The sequence below is a fragment of the Parasteatoda tepidariorum genome, chromosome 2 (genome assembly GCF_982258835.1).
Source record: "Parasteatoda tepidariorum strain Cologne lab strain chromosome 2, Ptep-v5.0, whole genome shotgun sequence".
Classification (NCBI taxonomy): domain Eukaryota; kingdom Metazoa; phylum Arthropoda; class Arachnida; order Araneae; family Theridiidae; genus Parasteatoda; species Parasteatoda tepidariorum.
The window spans coordinates 63651439-63673117 of record NC_141756.1 but is presented as its reverse complement, the minus strand read 5'-3'; the positions used below and the strand labels follow the sequence as shown (position 1 = coordinate 63673117).

At 25.5% G+C, this 21679-nt stretch overlaps 1 protein-coding gene across 1 annotated transcript; it reads right to left on the bottom strand.

Annotated features, from left to right (window-relative positions):
- Window positions 1-817: 817 nt before the first annotated feature.
- On the bottom strand, window positions 818-20521 carry GCC88 (GRIP and coiled-coil domain containing 88 kDa). The gene is made up of 11 exons (XM_016060675.4): window positions 20147-20521; window positions 14062-14186; window positions 12076-12195; window positions 11885-11974; window positions 10789-10917; window positions 8879-9067; window positions 7328-7519; window positions 6351-6522; window positions 5023-5147; window positions 3898-4221; window positions 818-2721 (listed from the first exon to the last, which is right to left on the bottom strand). The coding sequence occupies exons 1-11, from the start codon at window positions 20229-20231 to the stop codon at window positions 2269-2271; spliced, it is 2004 nt and encodes a 667-aa protein (XP_015916161.3). The 5' UTR covers window positions 20232-20521; the 3' UTR covers window positions 818-2268.
- Between the last annotated feature and the right edge of the window lie 1158 nt (window positions 20522-21679).

The following is a 21679-nucleotide window of genomic DNA, read 5'->3' as shown; positions in this document are numbered from 1 at the left end:
GGAATTCTTTTTAGATGAACGAGTTTTATAATTTTGAGCAAAACTTTTTTGTATGCCACATGGTAGACATAAATTGCCTTAGTCGTTCTTTTAACAAGTACTATATTGACACCCTAGTACAGGGGTGGCGAAGCTTTATGCACCAACGTGCCATTTTTTTCAAAATATTGTTTAATGAGGTCATAGACGTGCCATCAAATAATTTTGACTTCTTGATTATTGGGAAAATAATAATACTAAATACTATCACTCAAAACTCTTTATTTACTATGAAAAAAAAACATTTTGCAATGTCTCAGTTATGCGTGTAATTCAACCTAAAGTAACATTAGTGTGACTTTTGTTGTTGCAGATTAGAAGACAAATGACTTATATTAGGTTGTAAGATGATAGTTTAAGCAGAACTGTTAATGTTTTTTTGCTAGTTATTTATTGTTAGCTTGTCTTTTACAGTTATTGTTTTTTTCTTGGCATTAGGTTGTTAATTTTTTTTTGTTAATTGTTTATTTTTTTGTTTGTTTTTGTGAATTTTAATTTAATAGTAATATGCTTCATAGTGAACTTTGTGATTGGTGGCGTGCCGAGAATATTGTGTCGCGTGCCATTGGTTTGCCATCCCTGCCCTAGTATATCATTTATTTTTCTGTATTAAAGTAGAGTTTAGCCCCCCCCCCCAAAAAAAAAATTTTTTTTTTATATATTTTAAATTGACATACATATAATCTAAGTAAAGAAAAGATTTTTAAAATTTAAATTTTTGACTCTAGAGTACTAGTAACTAGTTGTAAAAGAACTGAAAATAAATAAAGCAATTTCAAAAAAGATAAAACATTAATATTTATTTATACAATTTACTTCAAAATATACATTCTAAAACTTGTTTAAAATTTTCCTTTCTATAAAAATATATGTTTTTGTAAGACTTCACTTTTAACTCTATATTAATTATGTTAAACTTTTTATGTCCTAAAAAATCTTTTCACCGAACTTTTCATTTTGAATTAAATGATAATTCTATATGAATATTGAATTGAATTTTTAAGAAAGTAGGTAATTAATTTATTTTAATAAATAAAATGTTTTCAATTTACTTTTTGCCTATGGTATACCTGCTAACTTTCTGGAATACCTACTGATACAACAGGTATTCCAGAATAACAAATGTTTAGTCATTATTTCAATTAGTATTGGGAAAAACAAATTTACACATTTTTAACAATTAAAAAATTTAGGTTGTTAAAAATTAAACAATAGAACCAATATATTCACCAAAGGTTGACAGGAAAAAAATGATAAATGTTTTAGCTGAGCTAAGAATACCAAAAAAATTAGTCAAACTAATTGAAATAGCCCTAAGTGACACCAAGGCCACAGTTATCATGCAGAAATGAATTTAATATAAATGCTGGCATCTACAGTGTGGTGCACTCTCAACTCTGTTATTTAAATTGATTCTGAAGCATGTTCATCAACTTGACTTAAAAGGAAACATCTGCAACAAAAAATCACAGATTTGCACTTATGCTGAAAACTGATCAGATTTGCACTTATGCTGATACTTTGAAAGAGTGCATAGTTGCACCCGCCTTGGCTCCATCATCACTGATTCAGAAAGTATTTCCGAAGAAATACATGCAAAAATTCTTAAAGGAAACCGGTCACACTTTGTATACAGTTACCTTTTAAAAAATAAATTACTTACAAAATCTTTAAAAAGGTGACTTTATAAAACTATGATTAGGCCAATTGTGACATATGGAAGTAAAACCTGAACAATGACCAAAAAAGATGATAATGACTAGCTGGTGTTAGAACGAAAGGTTCTGAGGAGAATAATAGGATCTAATAATGATACAGGCAAATGGAGAATTAGATCGAACCTAGAAATTGAGAAAATCATAAAAGGAAGAAATATTGTTAGCTTTATCAAATTCAAGCGCCTCTCATGGCTTGGACACATAGATAGAGACAATAACTGGGCACCTATAAGAACCAGGCCGAAAAGGTGGAAGTAAGACGTTATTGGTGATTTAAAAATAATGAAGATCTGTAGGTGGAGGGAGAAGTCAAGAGAGAGGGCCGGTATGGAATAGAATTTTGGAACAAGCCAGGGTCCACAAAGGGCTGAAGAGCTATAGAAGAAGATATTTACCAAGTAGGACATAAAAAGTTTAACAATCATTGCAGTTAATATATTTACAAATAGGACATTAAAAATTTAACAATATCATTAGATTTACAGATAGGAATAATCAGGATACATTGATATTATATATAACCTTTTACATCTTGTATCTCATTTGTAGTGAAATGTAGAACCGTGGCAATAGCATTAATCATATGCTTTCTGCTATTGTAATCATTGCATTTCAAAAATCGTAATACAACATTTTTTAAGTACTCTACATTAGTACCTTCTTGATCTTGAGTACTCTCCAATAACTTTATTCTTGATTTAAGGGCATCAACTTCATCAAAGTACTTCTCTTTAATGGTACTCAGAGCTTGCTCGAGCTTTCTCACATTTGATTCAGATTGAATGCGAGATTGTCGAAGGTTTGATATCTCTACATCTTTTCTGGCTAGTTCCTGAACGTAATGTAGTATGTGTCCATCTTTTTTACTTGAGATGAGGGAATGTGATAAAATATTTGTGGCAGCTTCTTGGTCTATTGCTGATAATTCGACATGTTCTGCTACATCTCCATCAGGTTTTTTCTCCTAATGGAATTAAATTAATGAATTACAATTTTTTTTTATAAAGAGTTATCATCAAAATAGCTCAAAAGTTATAATTAGATATAGATAATTTTATTCACTATTTTTCTATCGTTCGTTTAGATATGTTTTATTCTGAGTGCTTTTTTTTTACGAAATACTGCAAAAAACTTTTTTTTTGTTAACTTTTACTTTAATTACACAGGAATACATTGTGTGAGGAAGCAATGAGGTCCTACCTTTAACTCTGGGATCCACAATTAAATGGCTAAGTTAAAAAAAAATTAAAATAAGATAAAAGAGTAGAGCTTAAGTAGAGAAGAGAAAGTAAAAATATTTTAAGCAATAAAATAGCAAGGATTGGCATTTTGTAATGTGCTTTTAACGTGCCATTAATGTGCTTTTCTCCCTCCCATAAACAGTAGACCAAAGATATTTTAAATTACTGTTTTATTTCTCAATCATGGAAGAATTATGTGTAAGCTGCAGCCTTGAAGAAAAAAAAGCAAGCAATACGGTATTAAAATGTAATGAAATGTATAACAGATAATTTGAACAAAAAAATAGATTTTTTCAATTGTCTGCTTTATGGTATATATCCAAGGTCTAATTTGTCAATAAAATTTTACATGTACAATAATCTCCAATTTTTTTTTTTTTTTTTTTTTTTTAATAGTGTTAGTATTTTTGTCTTTCAGAGAATCTGTCTCTTAATATTCTGTCTAAATGAGATTTTTTGTCAAGACATTTTGTTAGTTTCATAATATTTTGTTTGTGTTAAATTTAGTTTTACAATATTTCAAATGGATACCCTGAGGCTTTTTATTTTTGACTGTATTTATGCTATAATATTCCACCAACCATCTTTATTTTATTTTTTGTTATTATTGCAATACAACAATTATATTTTGTTTTATAATCATCATTACTAAAAAAAAAATTGTTAGACTATCTGCAAAATTCACTTATTTTAATTTATTTAATGTTTCAATATCATTAAATAATTGAAAAAATAATTTTGAAATTTAATTAATAAAAAAATATAAACTGCATTCTTAAACAAAATAAACAAGGCAATAATATCACTTCTGTACAATTGAGAATGGATAGTTTTTTTTTTTGTTGATAATTGCAATTTAAACATAAAATAAACATTAAATAGTTAAGCATAGAACATACCTTCTGAATAAATGAAGAGAGGAATGAAGATTTTAGATGACCAATCTCTTTATCTTTTTCTTCCAACAATAGCAGAGTTCTTTCCCGTTGCTTTTGTATTTGGTGTTCTAGTTCTATGAGATGTGCCTTACCGGATGCTTCTATTTGAACAATTTCTTGTTTATGAATTAATTTTAAGTCTTCACAGGCCTTCTCCAAGTTAGAAGTTATTTTACTATGATATTCTTCATTTAGCTTCAATTGGGACTTGCATGATTGTAATTGGTCTTGCATGTGTGCCACTTTACTCTTCAATTCTTTAATTTCTTTTCCAGCTTTTGCATCCTGCATTTATGAAAAATTTGAATCAATGACAAATATAAAAAAATACTTACGCGCATGAGCTGATTATAAAATTTTGTCTAATAGCCTTCTTCTGTAACTAATGTTTGTTATAACTGCATTAAATTAATGTAATGTCTTTAATACTTCAATATATAATACATTTGTCTTTAAACAAAAAAGAGTTACATATGAACATTTTAGTAAATCAATTAATTAAATTTATTGTATTCAGGATATTTAATAATTGAGTAAAAACACTGTCAAAAAATATTTTAATAGCAAATTTGATATTTTATGTATAAAATTAGATAATTAAATAAAATATGATGATAATGTAATAGATGAAAATGATTGGTGCTCTTTTAAAGAAATAATGTTTTTTTTTTCTTTTAGTTTCTTTTAGTTTTTCTTTTAGTTTCATCTGCAGTTTAATGAAAGAACAACAAATGTTAAAGTTTGACAACAGGTTATGACTTTTATTAGCAACTTCAACCAAAATAACATTTTAAACACATTAATTTTTTTTTTCAAACTGTTTTCTTAAAATCAGTATCAAATCATAGAGCTTAAACTTTTTTATGGCATTTTGAAATTCTTTTACAAAATCAAAAGTACAACGCTAAAAATTTTCAATCAAAAGATTATTTTAAGTTTTTAAATAAATATATTAACAATACAGGAATGTTTTAATACATTAATCCAAAATTACTAGAAACAGTAATCACTATACATTTTTTGATAATATCAAATAACATGGGTCTAAATAATAAATCATAAATTATATTTTAATCACAAACATACCGAGAGTAAAGCTGCTGATGATTTGTTATATCTTTCCCTGAGAACAGATTCACACTTTGCTTTATATTGCTCTAATTCTTTCTTAAGCTCTGATATTTCAACTAGGCAATGTAAATGAAGGTTTTCTGAAATAAACTTCACATTAAAATACATTACTGAAATAAGTATAATGGATATACAGTATGAGATAGAATTTTATTTGTATGAATTTAATAACTTTCGTACTTTAATCGAGCAGCAAAATTTTTTTAGAATTAATAAACCAGTTTAATTTAATTCACATTCTGGTGTCTAAAATTAATAGACAGGTTAACTCAATACATTTATATGAAATGAAATTATTTGCTTGAGCTCTTTAACTGTCAGACTTAGATAGAAATATGATTTGCACAACACAAACTGGTTTCTGATCACATTACCCAAGATAGATAACACTCATAGCGAATATATTTTTCTAATGAGACTTAGAAATTAAAGAGGAGTTAAAATAACATTAAAACTAGATACAATCACTGGTATAGTCTGTAGTTGAACAGCCTGTAGTTGAACTGTAATTCAGTTAAAATTCAATAAATTCTCAAATTCTTTAAAGTTCTTAATGAATGAATAATGCAGTAAAGATTTTAAAAAATTCTGCAAAAATATAGGAAAAATTTGATAAATAAAGCAATTTTCTCAGTAATTATTTTCGAAAAAAAATACTTTTTTGAGTCAAACTTTCATGTTAATTTTAGTTTTCAAGGATTTATTTTAATTTTTTTCTTTTATCACAAATTTTCCTCAAGCTAAATATTATCTAAGTGATTTTGAGAATTGTCTAATACAAAGGGGACAAAAATTAAAATAAAAAAATTCTATAAGTAAAAAAACTCTATTTAACTACAGTTTCTTCAATAACTTACCCAAACATCGGCAAATTAATTAACTAAATTTTGATTAAATTTTAAAGCAAGCAAACTTTTAGTCTTAAAGTAAGACAATTTAGCAAGGTATTTAGTAAAAAATTTTAATATTTCAATCTCTCAAATCAAATAAAAGCAAAAGTAGCTATATTTGATACTAAATAATCAGAAAAAAATCCTTTTTTAATTACTTTATGAATACACAAATAATTTGAATATTGGAAATAAAACGAAGAGTCATATATGCAAGTTTAATTTTTTATCTGAAATGATATACAATATGCAATTCTATAAAAATAAAATAACGTAATATTCCATAAAATGTTTAATTTTTAAGTTTCTACAAAGTTACAATTTAATTGAAATGAAATTTTATTTTCAATGTTTTTTTTCTACCATAGGTGAACTAAAAAATTTAAAACAAACCTTCAGTGTGGGAATTGTCTGTATTAACATACAATGGCTCTGAATGAGTTCTAGGTCTTTGTACAGTATCTTTAACCTCAGTAAATTGCCTGAATTCCAATAATTTGGAGTCATCTGTAGAAATATGGGATGAAAATGCAGCACATTCATTTTGAAGTTGAGATATTCTAGCCTTAAATTAGAAACAAGAAAATAAGTTATTTCTATTAAGATTTCTGGAAAAAGTGAGTTGATTTATTTATTTTTTAAAAATTCATCTTTTATGCAAAATAAATAGTATTTAAAAATTTGTTTTCTTTGAGCGAACAAGCAACATTTTCTACATAATGTAACAAAAGCTATTTTTAAACTATCTTATTCTTAAATGCTATTAAAAATATATAAATGCTATTGAAACTTTTTAATCAAATGACCCTCATCAATTCATTAGAATCAATCAATATATTAAATTAATAAAAAAGAAAAGTCCACTTCATGCATTGGATTAGACTAATTAAACTAAACATTAGATCTGAAAATAACCACTCGCCGCATGGCGAGTCAACAAAAAAAATGGTGACTTAAATTAAGTATCATTTTTTAAGCATCAATTGGTCATTTTTTTTTAATTGTTAAATGATAAAAGTAGATAAATGCAGAAAGACTCAGGAAAATAGAATTTGCATTTAAATGTCCAATATCTCCATTCAAAATTTTGCTCCTTCAGCTATTTCAGCTTTCCATCCTCATTGCTATTTCATGAAAAAGTAGTGCATAACAGAAAAGTTCTGAACATTTGATCCGCAAACTTGTAATGTTAGAAATATCAACTATTTCAAGCATAGAAAGATTTAATATAAGTATATTAAGAAATTATATTAAGTTACAAAATCTCACTTTGTTTTAAAAACTCTACTTTCCAAAATCACTGTGTTTTAATTAGAATCTGGATAATAAAATTAATTAAGCATAAACTAAAAAGTTTAAAAAATTCATACTTTAAGTTTTTCAATGGTAATTTGATCTTGCAATTTTATTTTGTCATGATCACCAATTATACAAGATAATTCAGACACTCTGCTCTCTAAATTAGCTATTCTTTCTTCTTTAACAAAAACTAGCATCCCTAGTTTCTCCTCAGCAGTGTCAGCTCGAAGTTTTTCTTCATTAATCTTTGATTGGTATTGAGACTAGAAAATGAAGACATAGAAATACACAAAGATTTTTTAAATGCCTATCTAATTACAGCAAGTAAATTTTATTTTCAAACTTATAGATTTCTGAACTATAAATACAATAATAAGAAATAATTTAAACATATAATATATAAAACAAAGATTGTGTTTCATTTATTTATCAATTTAACAAAAGTACAACACATTATTTTAGCTATACTTTTATACAACAACAGCATTTTCAGATTTATTAGCCCATTGACTCTTATAAACAAACTTTTATATATTCTAACATAATGAAAATATTCTAAAAAAAAAATTAACAAAAATTCCCATTTAAAAAGAAACCTAAAAGAAAAATTAATTTCTTTACAATGAAAAAATATGTTAATAATATTTAAAAAGGTTTGCCACAACATTAAAGAGAATTTTACTATTGTTCATCATAATTTACTTTTCAGAACACAACAATAAAATGAATATTATGCTTTTGTCAAACAATTTATATGGAAAAAAAAGGCATCAAAGCAAATTCAGTGCAGAACCTCTTATCCGGAAATCAGAAAACCAGATAACCGGAATGAAATTCAGAACCGGAAATTAATTTTCCTCAATTAAAAAAAAAACAATTTTTCCTACAAGATTTTGAGCCCATTTTGTTATTTAGAGCGTACGACGTATCAAGTTGACGAAAGAACTGATTTAGAGGACGGATCAAAAGCCATTTGTAGACGAATCTCACATAAGCACAAATAGCTTATATATGTTATTAATGTTAATAATAACATTAATAACATATATAAGCCTGAATATAATTTTTATTTCATAATTTCTTTCCTTATTTAAATTTAAATGTATTATTATTTATAATTTTTTATTATTTCTAAAACTATTTCAAAATAATTTTTTAGTTTCGTTTTATAAACATTAAAAAAACGGCATTTTGTAGCGATTCAGAAAACCGGAAAAATCAGTTATCCGGAATCGCGATGGTCCCGATTGTTCCTGATAATCGGTTCTCTACTGTATCATTTTTTTCTTATAGCTCTATTTTTACTTAACAGTTACATCAATTTCGGAGTTTGAAAAAACTTAATTACTAAATTGAAGTACCTAATACCTTACGTGTTACATCTACACGTGTATACATTGCTATTAAATTAGTTACAATAATGGTTATTATATATACTTTTTAATTTAAATTATTATTCACTTTATTTTGAGGAAAACTATTCAATATTATTTATAAGATAATTATTTTAAGGAAACTATAGTCAAAAATCTTATATGCTTTAGTTTAGAAGACTTTTTTTAATTTACCTTTAGTGAGGTATCAATCAAAAATAATACTTAAAGAAATTTAAAAAAACTTACCTTCATTTCATGAATTTCTTCTTGCATTTTCAGAATCAAAATTTCTTTTTTCTTTACTTCATTTCTTGCAGCATTCAAATTCTCTCGGGTGGACTTCAATTCAGCTCGCAAATCATCAAAAGTTCTCTCATATTCAGTAATCTTTTTCTCAGAAAGCTTACCACTAAATTTTTGTAAAAGTTCACTAATCTATAAATTTGAAAATAAAAGAACTGTAACTATTAAAAAAATTTAAATATATAATAGCTAATAAGTACTATTTAAACAAATAAAAAAACTATGCAATCATAAATTTCCCTATTTTTGCATAAAAGGCAAGCTAGCAAAATAATAATTATGAAAGTAATTTTTTTTTTACCAAAATAAAAAATTAAACAGAACAGAGAGGAAACAAAATTATTAATTACTAGAATGGATAATTCTTGCCTTTTTTTTTTCTAATTTATACACACACTAGAATGAAACTAATTATTTTGCAAAAACATACTACCCATAACTCTTGTCAGATACCATTAAAATTAAAATATGATTTTATAATCAAACAAATTTAAGAATCAAGGTAATAAAATCGAAAATCATGCTTAAAAAAGCTTGAAATTAAATATTTTATTAAATTAAAAACTGACAACTATTAACATTACAAATAAAGATAAATTCTTCAGAATACTTTCCAATTTACTTTGAATCTATTTTCACACAAAAAAAAAGTAACTCTTATACATCAAACAAAAATCAAGAATTAATTCAAAACTTTTTATTAATTGAAATTTTCATATTTTTGTCACTTGATTATTGTTTTGAGTAACCTCTCAACTCAGTATCACCATTAATTTTTAAAATATTAAGATATGAAATAAAAATTTTATTTAAACTCTTTCAAAGTGGCAATATCATTTTGAATATTTAAAGAGGGATTTCAAATATATAAAACTGTGAAAACTTTATAACATAATGAGATGATAAAAAATTTCAATATATCAAAGGGAATGATTAGACAATACATATGTTTTAATTATATGAAGATATCAATTTTTTAAAGCATATTTAATCCTAATCAGAGCTTTGGCTATATATCACATACTTCAATCAAATACATTTAATAATTTCTCAAATTTTGTCAATATTTTTGGAAAAATACTTTCGAATTTGCTTGGTTACCTTTAAACATATCACTTCACACATGCATGGAAAAAAATTATCATTTACCCATGTATCTGATTTTAAAATAACTTTTTTGTAACATATAAAATTTTATCTACAGTATCAATAAACTCAAAGTTCATTTAAGTTGCACCTAAAATTAATAGCAAAATATTTTAATTAAAAGATTAAACAAAATTGTAAAAAAAAATTCAAAAATTTGTTTACTTTCTAATTAAAGTTTTTTGATTCTAAATACAATATTAAAGTATTATTTTTTTTATGAAGAATTAATTTAATTAAAGAGGAAACAAATGCAAAATCTTGCGTTGCAGAATCTTACCAAATAAAATTTTTATTTGACCATCAATATCAAATCAGATATTTTTATGAGAGTTGTTTCTCACATTTTATAATAAAAATTAGGTTTTTATTCTAACATACAATATTCTGTTTCATTCAATTCAGTTTATAAACATTCCAGATAAAATTGTTAACCACACTAATAATATGTTTAAAAAAAATTTAAAATATTTTTATCTTCTCAGATAAAAAAAAAAACATAAATTTTAATTATAATTCATGTAAATGGTGGCAAAATATAAGAAAAACAATTTAAAGAGCCTATAATCTAACTTTGACTTTGACGCACATTTTCTTTATCTTTATAAATTATGTCCTAATACTAATTGCTTTAAAAAACTAAATACAAGTAATTATTTAATATATATGTTAAATTAATATAGATAAACCTTAATTTAAATTTATACCTGTTGCTCTAATTTTTCCTTCATAGCTCTTTCATTTGCAAGAACATTTTGAAGTTCTTTTAACATCAAGACATGATCTTGTTGTTCTTTATCTCTTTCTCTTTGTTGGTCACTAATTTTCCTTCTTAACTAAATTAAGCACAAGATTTTATTTATGTAATACAGTCAATACCAATCGTCAGTAAAAGTATAAAACATATTATTGGTGTTAAGATTTTTTATAAATGTCTGCTCAACAGTTTTGAAAAGAAAAATAATCTTAAAAAATCTTAAAAATGAAATTTTAAAAAAAATTGAAAATAGTACAGGGCACGAAAGCTAAAAAATTTCATGCAAACTTACATTTTACTTGCAAAATTTACTGTTATATTTTACAAAAAAAAATATTTCAATGAGTGTGAACAAACTACGATTACATTTCTAAAGTATTATTACTTGTTATGCTAATTTTACAAGAAGTAATTTATTTTATAAAACTATTCTCAAAAATATGCATTATTTCTAATAAATCATCCAGCACCAAAATTATGTTTCAATCGGTAATGCCTTATATGTATAAATAAAATAAAAAATAGCGCAGCTGAAACTACTATTTTAAGTATCTGTAACCTGTTAATTGTATACTTTAGTTCACGGAATGTCCACAAATGCTTTAATTTGTAATCAAGAAATCAGTTAAAAGTAATGACTTATTATATTTAATTATTTATAAATTCCACGCTTTAAAAAATTCACATAACTAACTCAGATTTTTTTAATGCCTGTAGCAAATAATTGAGTAATGACTTAGCTTTCATGCTTGCATTTACTAAACATTATTTAGTTTTTTATCACAGAACTTTTTGACTAGATAAAGATCGCTAAAACTAACAACTTTCTAGAAATTATTTTTAGGAAGTCTGCTTAAGTATTGCTGGCAAGTCTTAAAAAAATGGCCCAAAGGATAAGAAAAATATTTATATCAAAAATTCATACGCTTCATAATCATGTAATTATCTTACGCTTTAACATTTAAAGAAAACATTGCCTATAAAATTTGGTACAAAGAATTTGTTAATAATCATTATAATTAAAAAAAAAGGAACATGTTTTTTACCTCCACTATGAGCTTGTCACATTTTTCTTTTTCAAGAAAATACTTATTTTCTGAATCAACAAGTTTTTTTTCTAGATCCTCCTTCTGTTGCTGAATTTTATAAAAAAAAAGAAGAAGAAAAAGAATCAAATAAACCAGATAAAATGTTAACAAGTTTTTAGCATTTCTAACAGCTTAGACATTAAATTTACCAAAATTTTCTTCCTATCTGTTTTTAATTCATTTTCAATGCGGGCTCTTTCAATCGTTAATGCACCTAAACTGCTCTTTAGGTTTTGGATGCAAAGCTCATTCTTCTTTTCTGAGGAAAGCTGAAAAACATTTTATTGTTTTTAGAGAAATAATTATTCTATAAAATTATATATAATGCATAAAAAATATTTATTTTAAAAAGGGAGTCATCGTCAAAAAGTAGGAACCAATTATTTATTTAAATATTTACTACATGTTTACTAGCAGGGGTCTGTCCAGACATTTTGTAAAAGGTCCGTTTTTGTAAAATTGTGAAAAAATTACTTGTAATTTGTGAATATAAAATAAACGTTCACATTCTTTCAAACAGGATCCTGCTTTTGTGAATTTGTGCAAATAGGGTCCTGTTATTGCAAAAAACTTTTTCAATGAGTTTTTAAATTGTAAAGTGATACCAGATTATGCTCAACACTGTAAAATTATAATTAAAAAAAATTAAATTTAAAAAAATAAACAGTAATTGCTGCTACTAAATTAGAGATGCAACATACAAATATTTGGTATTTAGCCTATTCTGCTGAATGCAGAATATTCATTTCGGACCAATAATGGAAGTAGCCTCTGCTGAAGACAAAACTTAGTTCGTTTACATCTGTCTTTCTTTCCCCCACACCGCTGGGAAGGGTTTATTCGATTAACAAAACAATAATGACGATAAACAAATTTGTGAAAGGTCCGATTAAAAGATATATTATTCTGTGAAGGGTCAGTTTTTAAGTTAAAATATCTTGTAAAGGGTCCGTTTTCATGAAAAGATATTTTGTGAAGGGTCCGTTAACAGGCCCAAATTTCATCTAAACAGACCCCTGACTAGATAACTTTTATTACATATTTGCTTGATAACTATACTCTGTTAAGTGAGAACCGATAGAGAAAGTAAACGAAATTGCTAGGGACTTGGAATTACTTTTGGCTGATTGATACCAAAGTCGTGACAAGTAGTTATGACCAATGGTAAGGAAGAAAAGAGTCTCCGACTTACTGAGAAACCAGCAGATGTTAGCTACGTTGTCTATAAGCAGTAAACTCTTATGTTTACTTCCAATATCAGTTTTAGCTCTAGCTGATCACAGTATAGATGGTTAAACTAGTTTTAATATAATGCCTACTCATATCTGAATGTAAACTGAAACTAGTTAAATAACTAAATGTCAGGTGAGAACTACTTACTAGATAAAAGGTTATGGTTAGGGAAGTTGAAAGGAATATAATAAATAAGTTAATAGTTAAAATTAAGATTTCATTAAAAGAGTTTTTAAACATGTTTTTGAAAAACCTGAATATTTAAACATAAAAGTATTTATTATGAGTGCATTTCCATCTTATTCCTTCAGAAAAAATACAGATCATCTTTAAAAAAGAAAACTTAATATTATAAAATTTATTAAACTGTATTGTATTTATATAATTTAATTGTATTATTTAAATATATTGTATTGTGAATTTCTGAGACTCTATTGTGTTTTATATGACAATCTTTTGATAAATTTTCCAGTTATCCAACATTTGAGTTGAACAAGGAGATGTTTTACACCCAAATTTTCATCATCATATCTTTCTAACAAAGGCCAGTTTTATTCCAGACCCTGTATTGAGTTCCGAATAAAACTGGTTGTTTATTTGGATGGCAAATAATAATAGATGATGAACGCAATCCACTATTCTTGGTGAATCTGATATAGAAAAAGAATAGATTGAAGAGAAATTACTGTGCAAATTTACACAGTTTGTTCAACATTTAAAAGTTTAAATCACAATTTTTTTATCAGAAAACTTTCAAGAAAATAGAAAAAAATTCTTTTTTCAAGTGCTGAATCATTCCATTTACAAACACTGATTACCAATTTTATATTTTATCAAAAAATATAATTAGTATATGTTCTTTCCAGAAAATGCAATAATTTGATACTTTAAAAAATGCTTACATCATTCTCATTATTTTCACTTGTTTCATCCGTAGATATTACAACAGAAGCTTCTGTGAGAGTTTTAATGCTGTTTTGAAGAGTTTCTTTTTCAGCTAACAGATTTTTATAAGATCCAATAATATCTACAAATTAAAGATTAAAAATTATGCAAATTTATTATTAAAAGCGTGCAACATTTGTGACATGGGAAGAAAATTGACAATAGAATATACAACTTAGATTTAACATTATCAATGTTGCTGTCAAAAATGTGAGATTACTTGCGATAGCAGCAACATAATTTAAGAAATACCGAAATATAGAGTAAGTGAATTGCTTATTGCTGGAAAATCTTTACAAGATCTAATAAAAAAAGTTCAGATTTTTGCTCTATGCTTAACTTGCAAATTTCTTGTTAATCAAAAATTTATATTTAACTAGCCGCTTAAGACGGCCAGCTGTCCGCCACGCTAAAGGTTTTCACAAATAAAGTTTTTTAAAACATAGCAAGAAATCTAAAGATTAGTGGACAATTAATGCGTTCCTGTCCTGCAATTTTGTCTTTATATCCAGTTCTGCTGCAGATGTGTTATAGCTCTTGAGGATCTTTGAAGATGTAACTTTGCTATGGTAACCTAAGGCCTATGGTAACCTAACCTATAATATAACTATCAGGTGGAGACTTGTTTTTTTTTTCTTTTAAAAAAGGCCTCAGAAATTGTAAAAGCATACAAAAGTTGCTTTCGAAATCATCATTGGCCAATAGCTGAAAATTAAACACGATCCTCTTCCAATCTTCTTTGACGTTCCTCAGGTGTTTCTCGGGCCCAAACACTGCTAGTTGAGACACAATCCTCTTCTAATCTTCTTTGACATTTCTCTGATACTTCTTGGGCTCTAGAATTGCTTGTCGAAATTCGGTCATGTTCCATCCTTCTTTGATGTTCCACAGACGTTTCTTGGGCCCTTCTTCTTTGAGAATCTCTTAATATCTTTTTCCTTGACAAAATACAAAGTTTTTTGGAAGGCGGTTCTGCCATGTCAGTAATCGGGTTTTTAAGAAGTCAACGAATACTTTAGAACAACAATTACTATGAAAGCAAATCATGAAACTTCAATATTAAAATCTAAGTGCTTACCAGCAAACTGAAACTTTCTGAAAACAACTAATTACATTTCATAAAAACTCTTAAAATAAAGAATAGAAAAACCAAAGAGATCCAAGGAAAGTGTGATCGTTCTGTGGCGTAACTACCACTATAAATATTAAATACCGAATCACTAGTATATAAGAGATGTTAACTTGAATCCATCATGAGGTACCTTTTGATAGACGAAGGTTGGCGTAGTCTAAGATTAAATCCCCTCATTGGTGACCTGCTGACATGATAAGAAATTGTCAATATTGATGGATAAATCCACGTCAAACAGTTGATTTGCTTAAAAATATATATATACTGCGCAAAGAAAAAAAGAAAAAGAAAGAAATCCGGTTAAGTGTAAATAAAGTCTCCCGGTTAATAAATAATAATGAGCGAAATGCTAGAAAAAAAAATATTAATAGCAAAAAGCTATTAAAAAAATAATGGGAAAAAAAAGCAAAAAAAAAAAAAGCTGTAAAAAAAAATAATAAAAAAAATTAAAAAATAACGAGCGAAATGCTTGGAAGAAAAAAAATATATATAATGAGCAAAAAATTGAAGTTAATAAATAAAACAGCATTAATCAACTAGTGGTATCTGTTCATCGAATTCTATCACAGATAAAATTCTGGAAGGGGAGTAATGTGGCGTAACTACCACTACAAATGTTAAATAACAAATCACTAGTATATAAGACATGTTAACTCGTTTCTATCTTGAGGTACCTTTTGATAGATAAAAGTTGACATGCCTATAATTAAATCCCCCTCAGTTCCTTCAAAAACAATTAAATTCCTATTTAATATATTATATAGCTACAACGCTTAAGAAAAAAAACTAAAATGCTAAATACATGAAAAGAATGCGAAAACAAAGTAATTTTTATGGTATCAATTTTTATTTCTATATAATATTTTATGGTATCAATTTCTATTTCTATATAATTTTTTATGGTATCAATTTCTATTTCTATATCGCTACAAAAATTATCGTCTTCGCTTAAGAGAAAAAAAATAGAGCGTGGAAAGAAGAATAAAAACTTACTATAACAATTATGAACAGCGACAAATATATCAAAGCGAAGCCTTCTATTTACGTATCGAATATGTTGCCACATTTTTAATACAAAAGTTAAACTTTTCTCCACTTTGATTAATGTAAACTAATGCGAACCTGACAATTAAATTATTAATTCCTTCGTATATTATTGGTTTAAGTTGTCGAAAATTAATATTTCAATGTAAGGTTCGCATTAGCATACATTTATAAGAGTGGAGAAAAGTATATGCATTTTTTAACAGTTTTTTGAATATGGCTCTTTGAAGACGAAAAAGCATAGATTTTCTTACAAAATGACTGATAACTAAAAAACTAATCCAAATTTTTGAAAAAGAAAAAAAAAAAATACTTCTTTATTATGTCAAAACACAATTATGTGCCGAGTTTCGTGCCTGGGCGAGGCTTCTGGGGTGATATATTGTGATTACAGACACACACACACAGCCGCGTTTATTATTATGTATAGATAATTAAAAATCTCATAGATTCTATTTAAGTTATAATTTTAAACAAACTTTAGCATTATGTTTGAGATACTTAAGAATTTTCTTGATAAAATCTTGAAGAGGATAGGAATCAAACTCTGGCCAGTATGAAAGATTTAAAAATTTAATTTCTAAAATTTAAAAACAAAGGACAATAATTGTTTTTCAAAAGATATAATTATACACCTTTATTGCCTTTTTTATTTTTTTTTACCTATCTTAGAGCTTTTTTTAAATAATTCATTTATTAAAATAATTAGTAAATAATATGTAATAAATAAGAACAATATACAATTCAAATAATGGTATAGAATTTAACCTTATAATTGGGACATTTAAAGTTATATTTAACTAATTGTATCTAATAAGATGAAACCAATTACAGTGTCTCCTATCTATTGATCCAAAGTGTAGGAGATAAATAAATTATTTTCTTTAGTCTTAAGAATGGTCAACTTTAAACAATAAATATTCAAACCCAACATTATTTTTGTGATTAAAAGCTTTTGTGATAAAAAAAAACTTGTCAATATAGCGCTCACAACCTAAATAACTTAGTTTCCAATTTGATAAATGAAATTCATATTTTTACACTGAATTGCATTTTTTTCAAAAATTTTATACAATTATACAATATTATTACAGTGAGAGTAAATTAATATTAAAATTATAATTGGAGAAAAATAAATTAAAATTAAATCGATACAACAAAACTTATATTTATATTATAAAATTTTTTTAGAATTAAGTAAAAACATCACAAAGCTGGAAACATTTCACTTAAATTCTACAATTGAATTTTTATATTAAGTTTTTCTTTTCTCTAATCGAACTATTCCTAAAATTCCAAGGGAACAATTGAATTCAAAGCACTTTTGCAAAACAAAATTCAGTCTTTCCCATTTTCTATTTATAATTTATAGCCTACTTTCAATTGCATATAGGGTAATTAAAATTGATATTTATATAAAAATAAGAACTACTACTTGTTACTTACATAGTAAAAATAACAAATTCATAAAAAATTTAAACGTGATTATTTATATGTATAACAACATAATAAAGACAAAAAGGATAAAGAAAATTAATAATAATAATAATAATAAACTTTATTCGCTGCGAATAACCTGCAAATACATTGAACTCTATTGTATTGATATATTTTGCTCTAGGCTACATTAATACGATATTAGAAAGCACTATTTTTTCTTGAATTTAATCATGTGAGCTGATAACGAGATTATAACTTTTCCTTATTATATTCTTTGTTTAAATTTTTTCAAATTTTGAGATAGTTTTAAAAACATTTTTTACTAATTTTTTTTCTATTCCTTTAAAAATTCAATATTCCTTCCTTTTTCTTTATTTTTAACATTAAATAAAAAATATATCACGTAAAAAACAGAAAATAATGTGTTAAGAAAAAATAGAACAAAACACAAAGAAAATTTTTTAGCGAATTCAAATGAACTTGCATGTACCGGAATCTTTCAAGAATGATTTAAAATATTTTTGTAATAAGATTGCCAGATAATTCAAAGAATGATATTTAATTATACAATTTTGATGATTTTTGAAAAAAAAAAGAGAGAGAGAAACATCATTTCCCCATTTTGTACAGATTTTTAGTCACGGATTTGCCCAACTTGGATTTGCACATGGTAAAAATATAAATTAACAAAAAAATATTTAGTAAATTTATTAATACTAACATACAATTAACTCAATGATTTTATATAAAATTTAATTACTTTAGTTGGGTATCCATTGTTTTTTTATCAAATTTTGAAAGAGTTCAACTATATATTTTGTTTTTTGGATAAATAAATATTGCTACATATTCTTTTAATTTTATCCATTTGACAAAAAATGGTATTTAAATAGATGTTTTCAGAAACATTTAGATGTTTTTAGAATTTCAGGTAATTAGTTTATTTATGTATTAACATTGAAATCATTAGTTTTATCGTATAAATCAACAAAGCAGATATTTTCTTCATTTTTAATACCCAAATCCAATAATTTAAAATTAATATTTTCATCATGATTACGAAGCAAGATTAATTCCTCTAGGCATATTATTTAATAAAATTGTATAACCTTGTAAGTTAAAGATAATCAAATCATCAATAAATCTAAAAAGAAATTTAATATTAAGAGTATGATTTTTTTTATAATAGTGTAAAAATAAGTTACCTAAGAAAGATGAAAAATTAAATCCTTGTGTTATTCCATCAATTTGAATAAAAATATCTTTTCCATAGTAAAAATAATTATTAAAAAGACAAAACTTAGAATTTCCCAATAATCAAAATTGCAATTAAGGATATTTTTAAAATCATAGTAATATTTTAAAAGAGCATCTTTTAGTTTAGAAAGGGGAATGCTGTTGTAAAGATCCGGGAAATCAAAAGTCGCAATCGAATCAATTTTATTTTGTTTAATAAATTCTAAAATCGGTTAATTATTAGTGATAATCCAAGAAAAACCTTCTTTAGTAATATTGTTAATTTTATTGAAAGTTAGAAAAAATTGGGCCAGATTACTTAGGTAAATATTAGATCCACATGTGATTGCTCTAAATTTTATAAAATTTTGGTAATTAAGTAAGTAATGAAATAAAGGGTAATTAAGTAAGGAAATTGTATATTGCTAATTTTAAATTTTAACCTTTTATATAAAGTTACAATTTTCTTAATGATATTATTATTTAAATTACTTAGGTTAAAGTTTTATGCAATTTTTAACTCCGTAATTAAGAGTTTAACTTAGAATTTTTTATAGAAGATTGCATAGTTATCGTTAGAATTGTCTTCGGGTTAATTAAAATTTTATTTTTGTAGCTGCTTAATAGATTGAACAATTTTTAAAAAAATTTTTGAATTGTTAATGTTATTTAAATGTTTCTTATTATCGAGAATAAAGTTTTTAAAATAATAATAAACAGCCCATTTCCATTCTGTTAGCATACCTAAAGGTAAAGTTAATTTGTTTGATATCTTAAAACAAAAGTTATCGAGATCATTAAGAAAGTATTGTAGAATTTTATTATATTAATTTATATATGGTAAATGGGACTAATTTTTGTTCCTTTGTTCATTAAATTCCAAATTTCTGAGCTTTCTATAACATTTAAATTACCAGTAATAATATGTTCATGGTGTTTATCAACAAAATCAAAATATTTCTCTTCTTCACAGTGACATTCATAATCGAATATATTAATTTTCCCTTAATTCTTGCTTATATTATTATAATTAAATATAGTTCTACTAATAGATTAAATATATATATATATGAATGATAAGCCTAGTAATGTGTAAAAAGTAGGTAAAATAAAGTCTAGTTCATTAAATATGTCTCATCAGAAATCATTGCAGACATATGTTTAAACTCCTTATTCACAAAAAAACTAACCATGTAAGCGAGATTTATACTTCAGTAAATTTTTATCTTGATCTTCGATTATAGATAGCAATTCTCTTTTATTTTTCTTCTCCATTATAAGGGACACCTTTTTATAATTAAAAAGTATTAATTTTAATCATAACTAGAACACATACAGCAAACGTCACAAAATTAATTGAATTATTATCGTCTGTTTGTTATTGTTTTTCAAACAGGACATGCACCGCTATCATTAGCTTATTTTTTTCAAGTATAGATCAGCTAAAAGTAAATATTTTGAATTTCAGTTGAATTTCGAAACTATTACCCAGATTAATTTTAAAAGTTTTGGGTCTCTATCTTTTAAGGAATTGGTAACTAATTTTAAACCATAGTTTCTACTACAGAATGGCAACAAGGAGATGATAACGTCGGATCAATGGGCTTTTCGCACTGTGATTGGCTGTTGACTATCACTCATGGTTGCAAGAATTTGGGAAGTTATCGCGTTTATTGTGAATTAAAATAAAAATTTCAATAATTTTGTGCACGCCTGTCTGTGTTCTCGCGTAATCTCGTACTTGGTGTGATGAAACAATTGGTTCATTGATGGATTGTGTTTACATTTATTTCGTAAACAGCCACTGGAAAAGAGGAGATTTGTGTTTAAAAAAGAAATTAGGCGAAAATGTTTTCGAATTTTTCGATATTTATAAATGTAACAATAAAAATGAATGTTTTCTTTGCTATGTTTATTATTTGTTTTTAAATAAAATTATGTCATTTTGATATTAAGAGTATGTTAACGGGTGTTCTTAAATACTTTTAAATTAAGTATTCTCTTTTAAAAGCTTAGCTGCAATATTTATATAATTTTCTTACATTCTGTTGTAAGGAAAAGAAAATTCGGATCTAAATTAAAAGAATAATTATGCCATGTAATGTCTAATCATCCTATGCATATTTCCTAACATTTGTACTTAATTATTAAGCATTGTAATTGTAACATAAAAAATAATTCTGCAGTAAAGTTCAAATTGATGTTTAAGTGTTTATATATTATGCTTATTCGACACTAAAAGTGTTTCTACTTATAACATTTTATAAATGAATTTGTAACGAGCAGTTTTAATAAAATAAAATTATGGCTAGTTAATAAAACTATGGCAAGAGTTAAAGAGTTTTATGTGGTTATCAATTATTCTATATTTATTTGGAAGTAATGAAAAGTAATAATATATTTGTGAATCTAAGCACATCATGATAAACAATAATATTGAAATGATAAAAATTCTGTGGAAATAACAATAATATTGGAAATGAAAAAAATTCATGTTACATGAAATTTATTTTCGAATAGTTGACTACTTACTTTTATGATGATAGAATAGATTTTTGATTACATATTTACTGCTGTGTATTAAGAGTTAGGTCAAATGTGCATCAAGTGGCTAGTATAAAAATGTTGCTTTTTTTAAACTTACCACTGCCTTATTAGAAAAACAATTTTGTAACAATCAAATAATAAATATATAAAAATCTATATTTGAAGCATATAAGAGT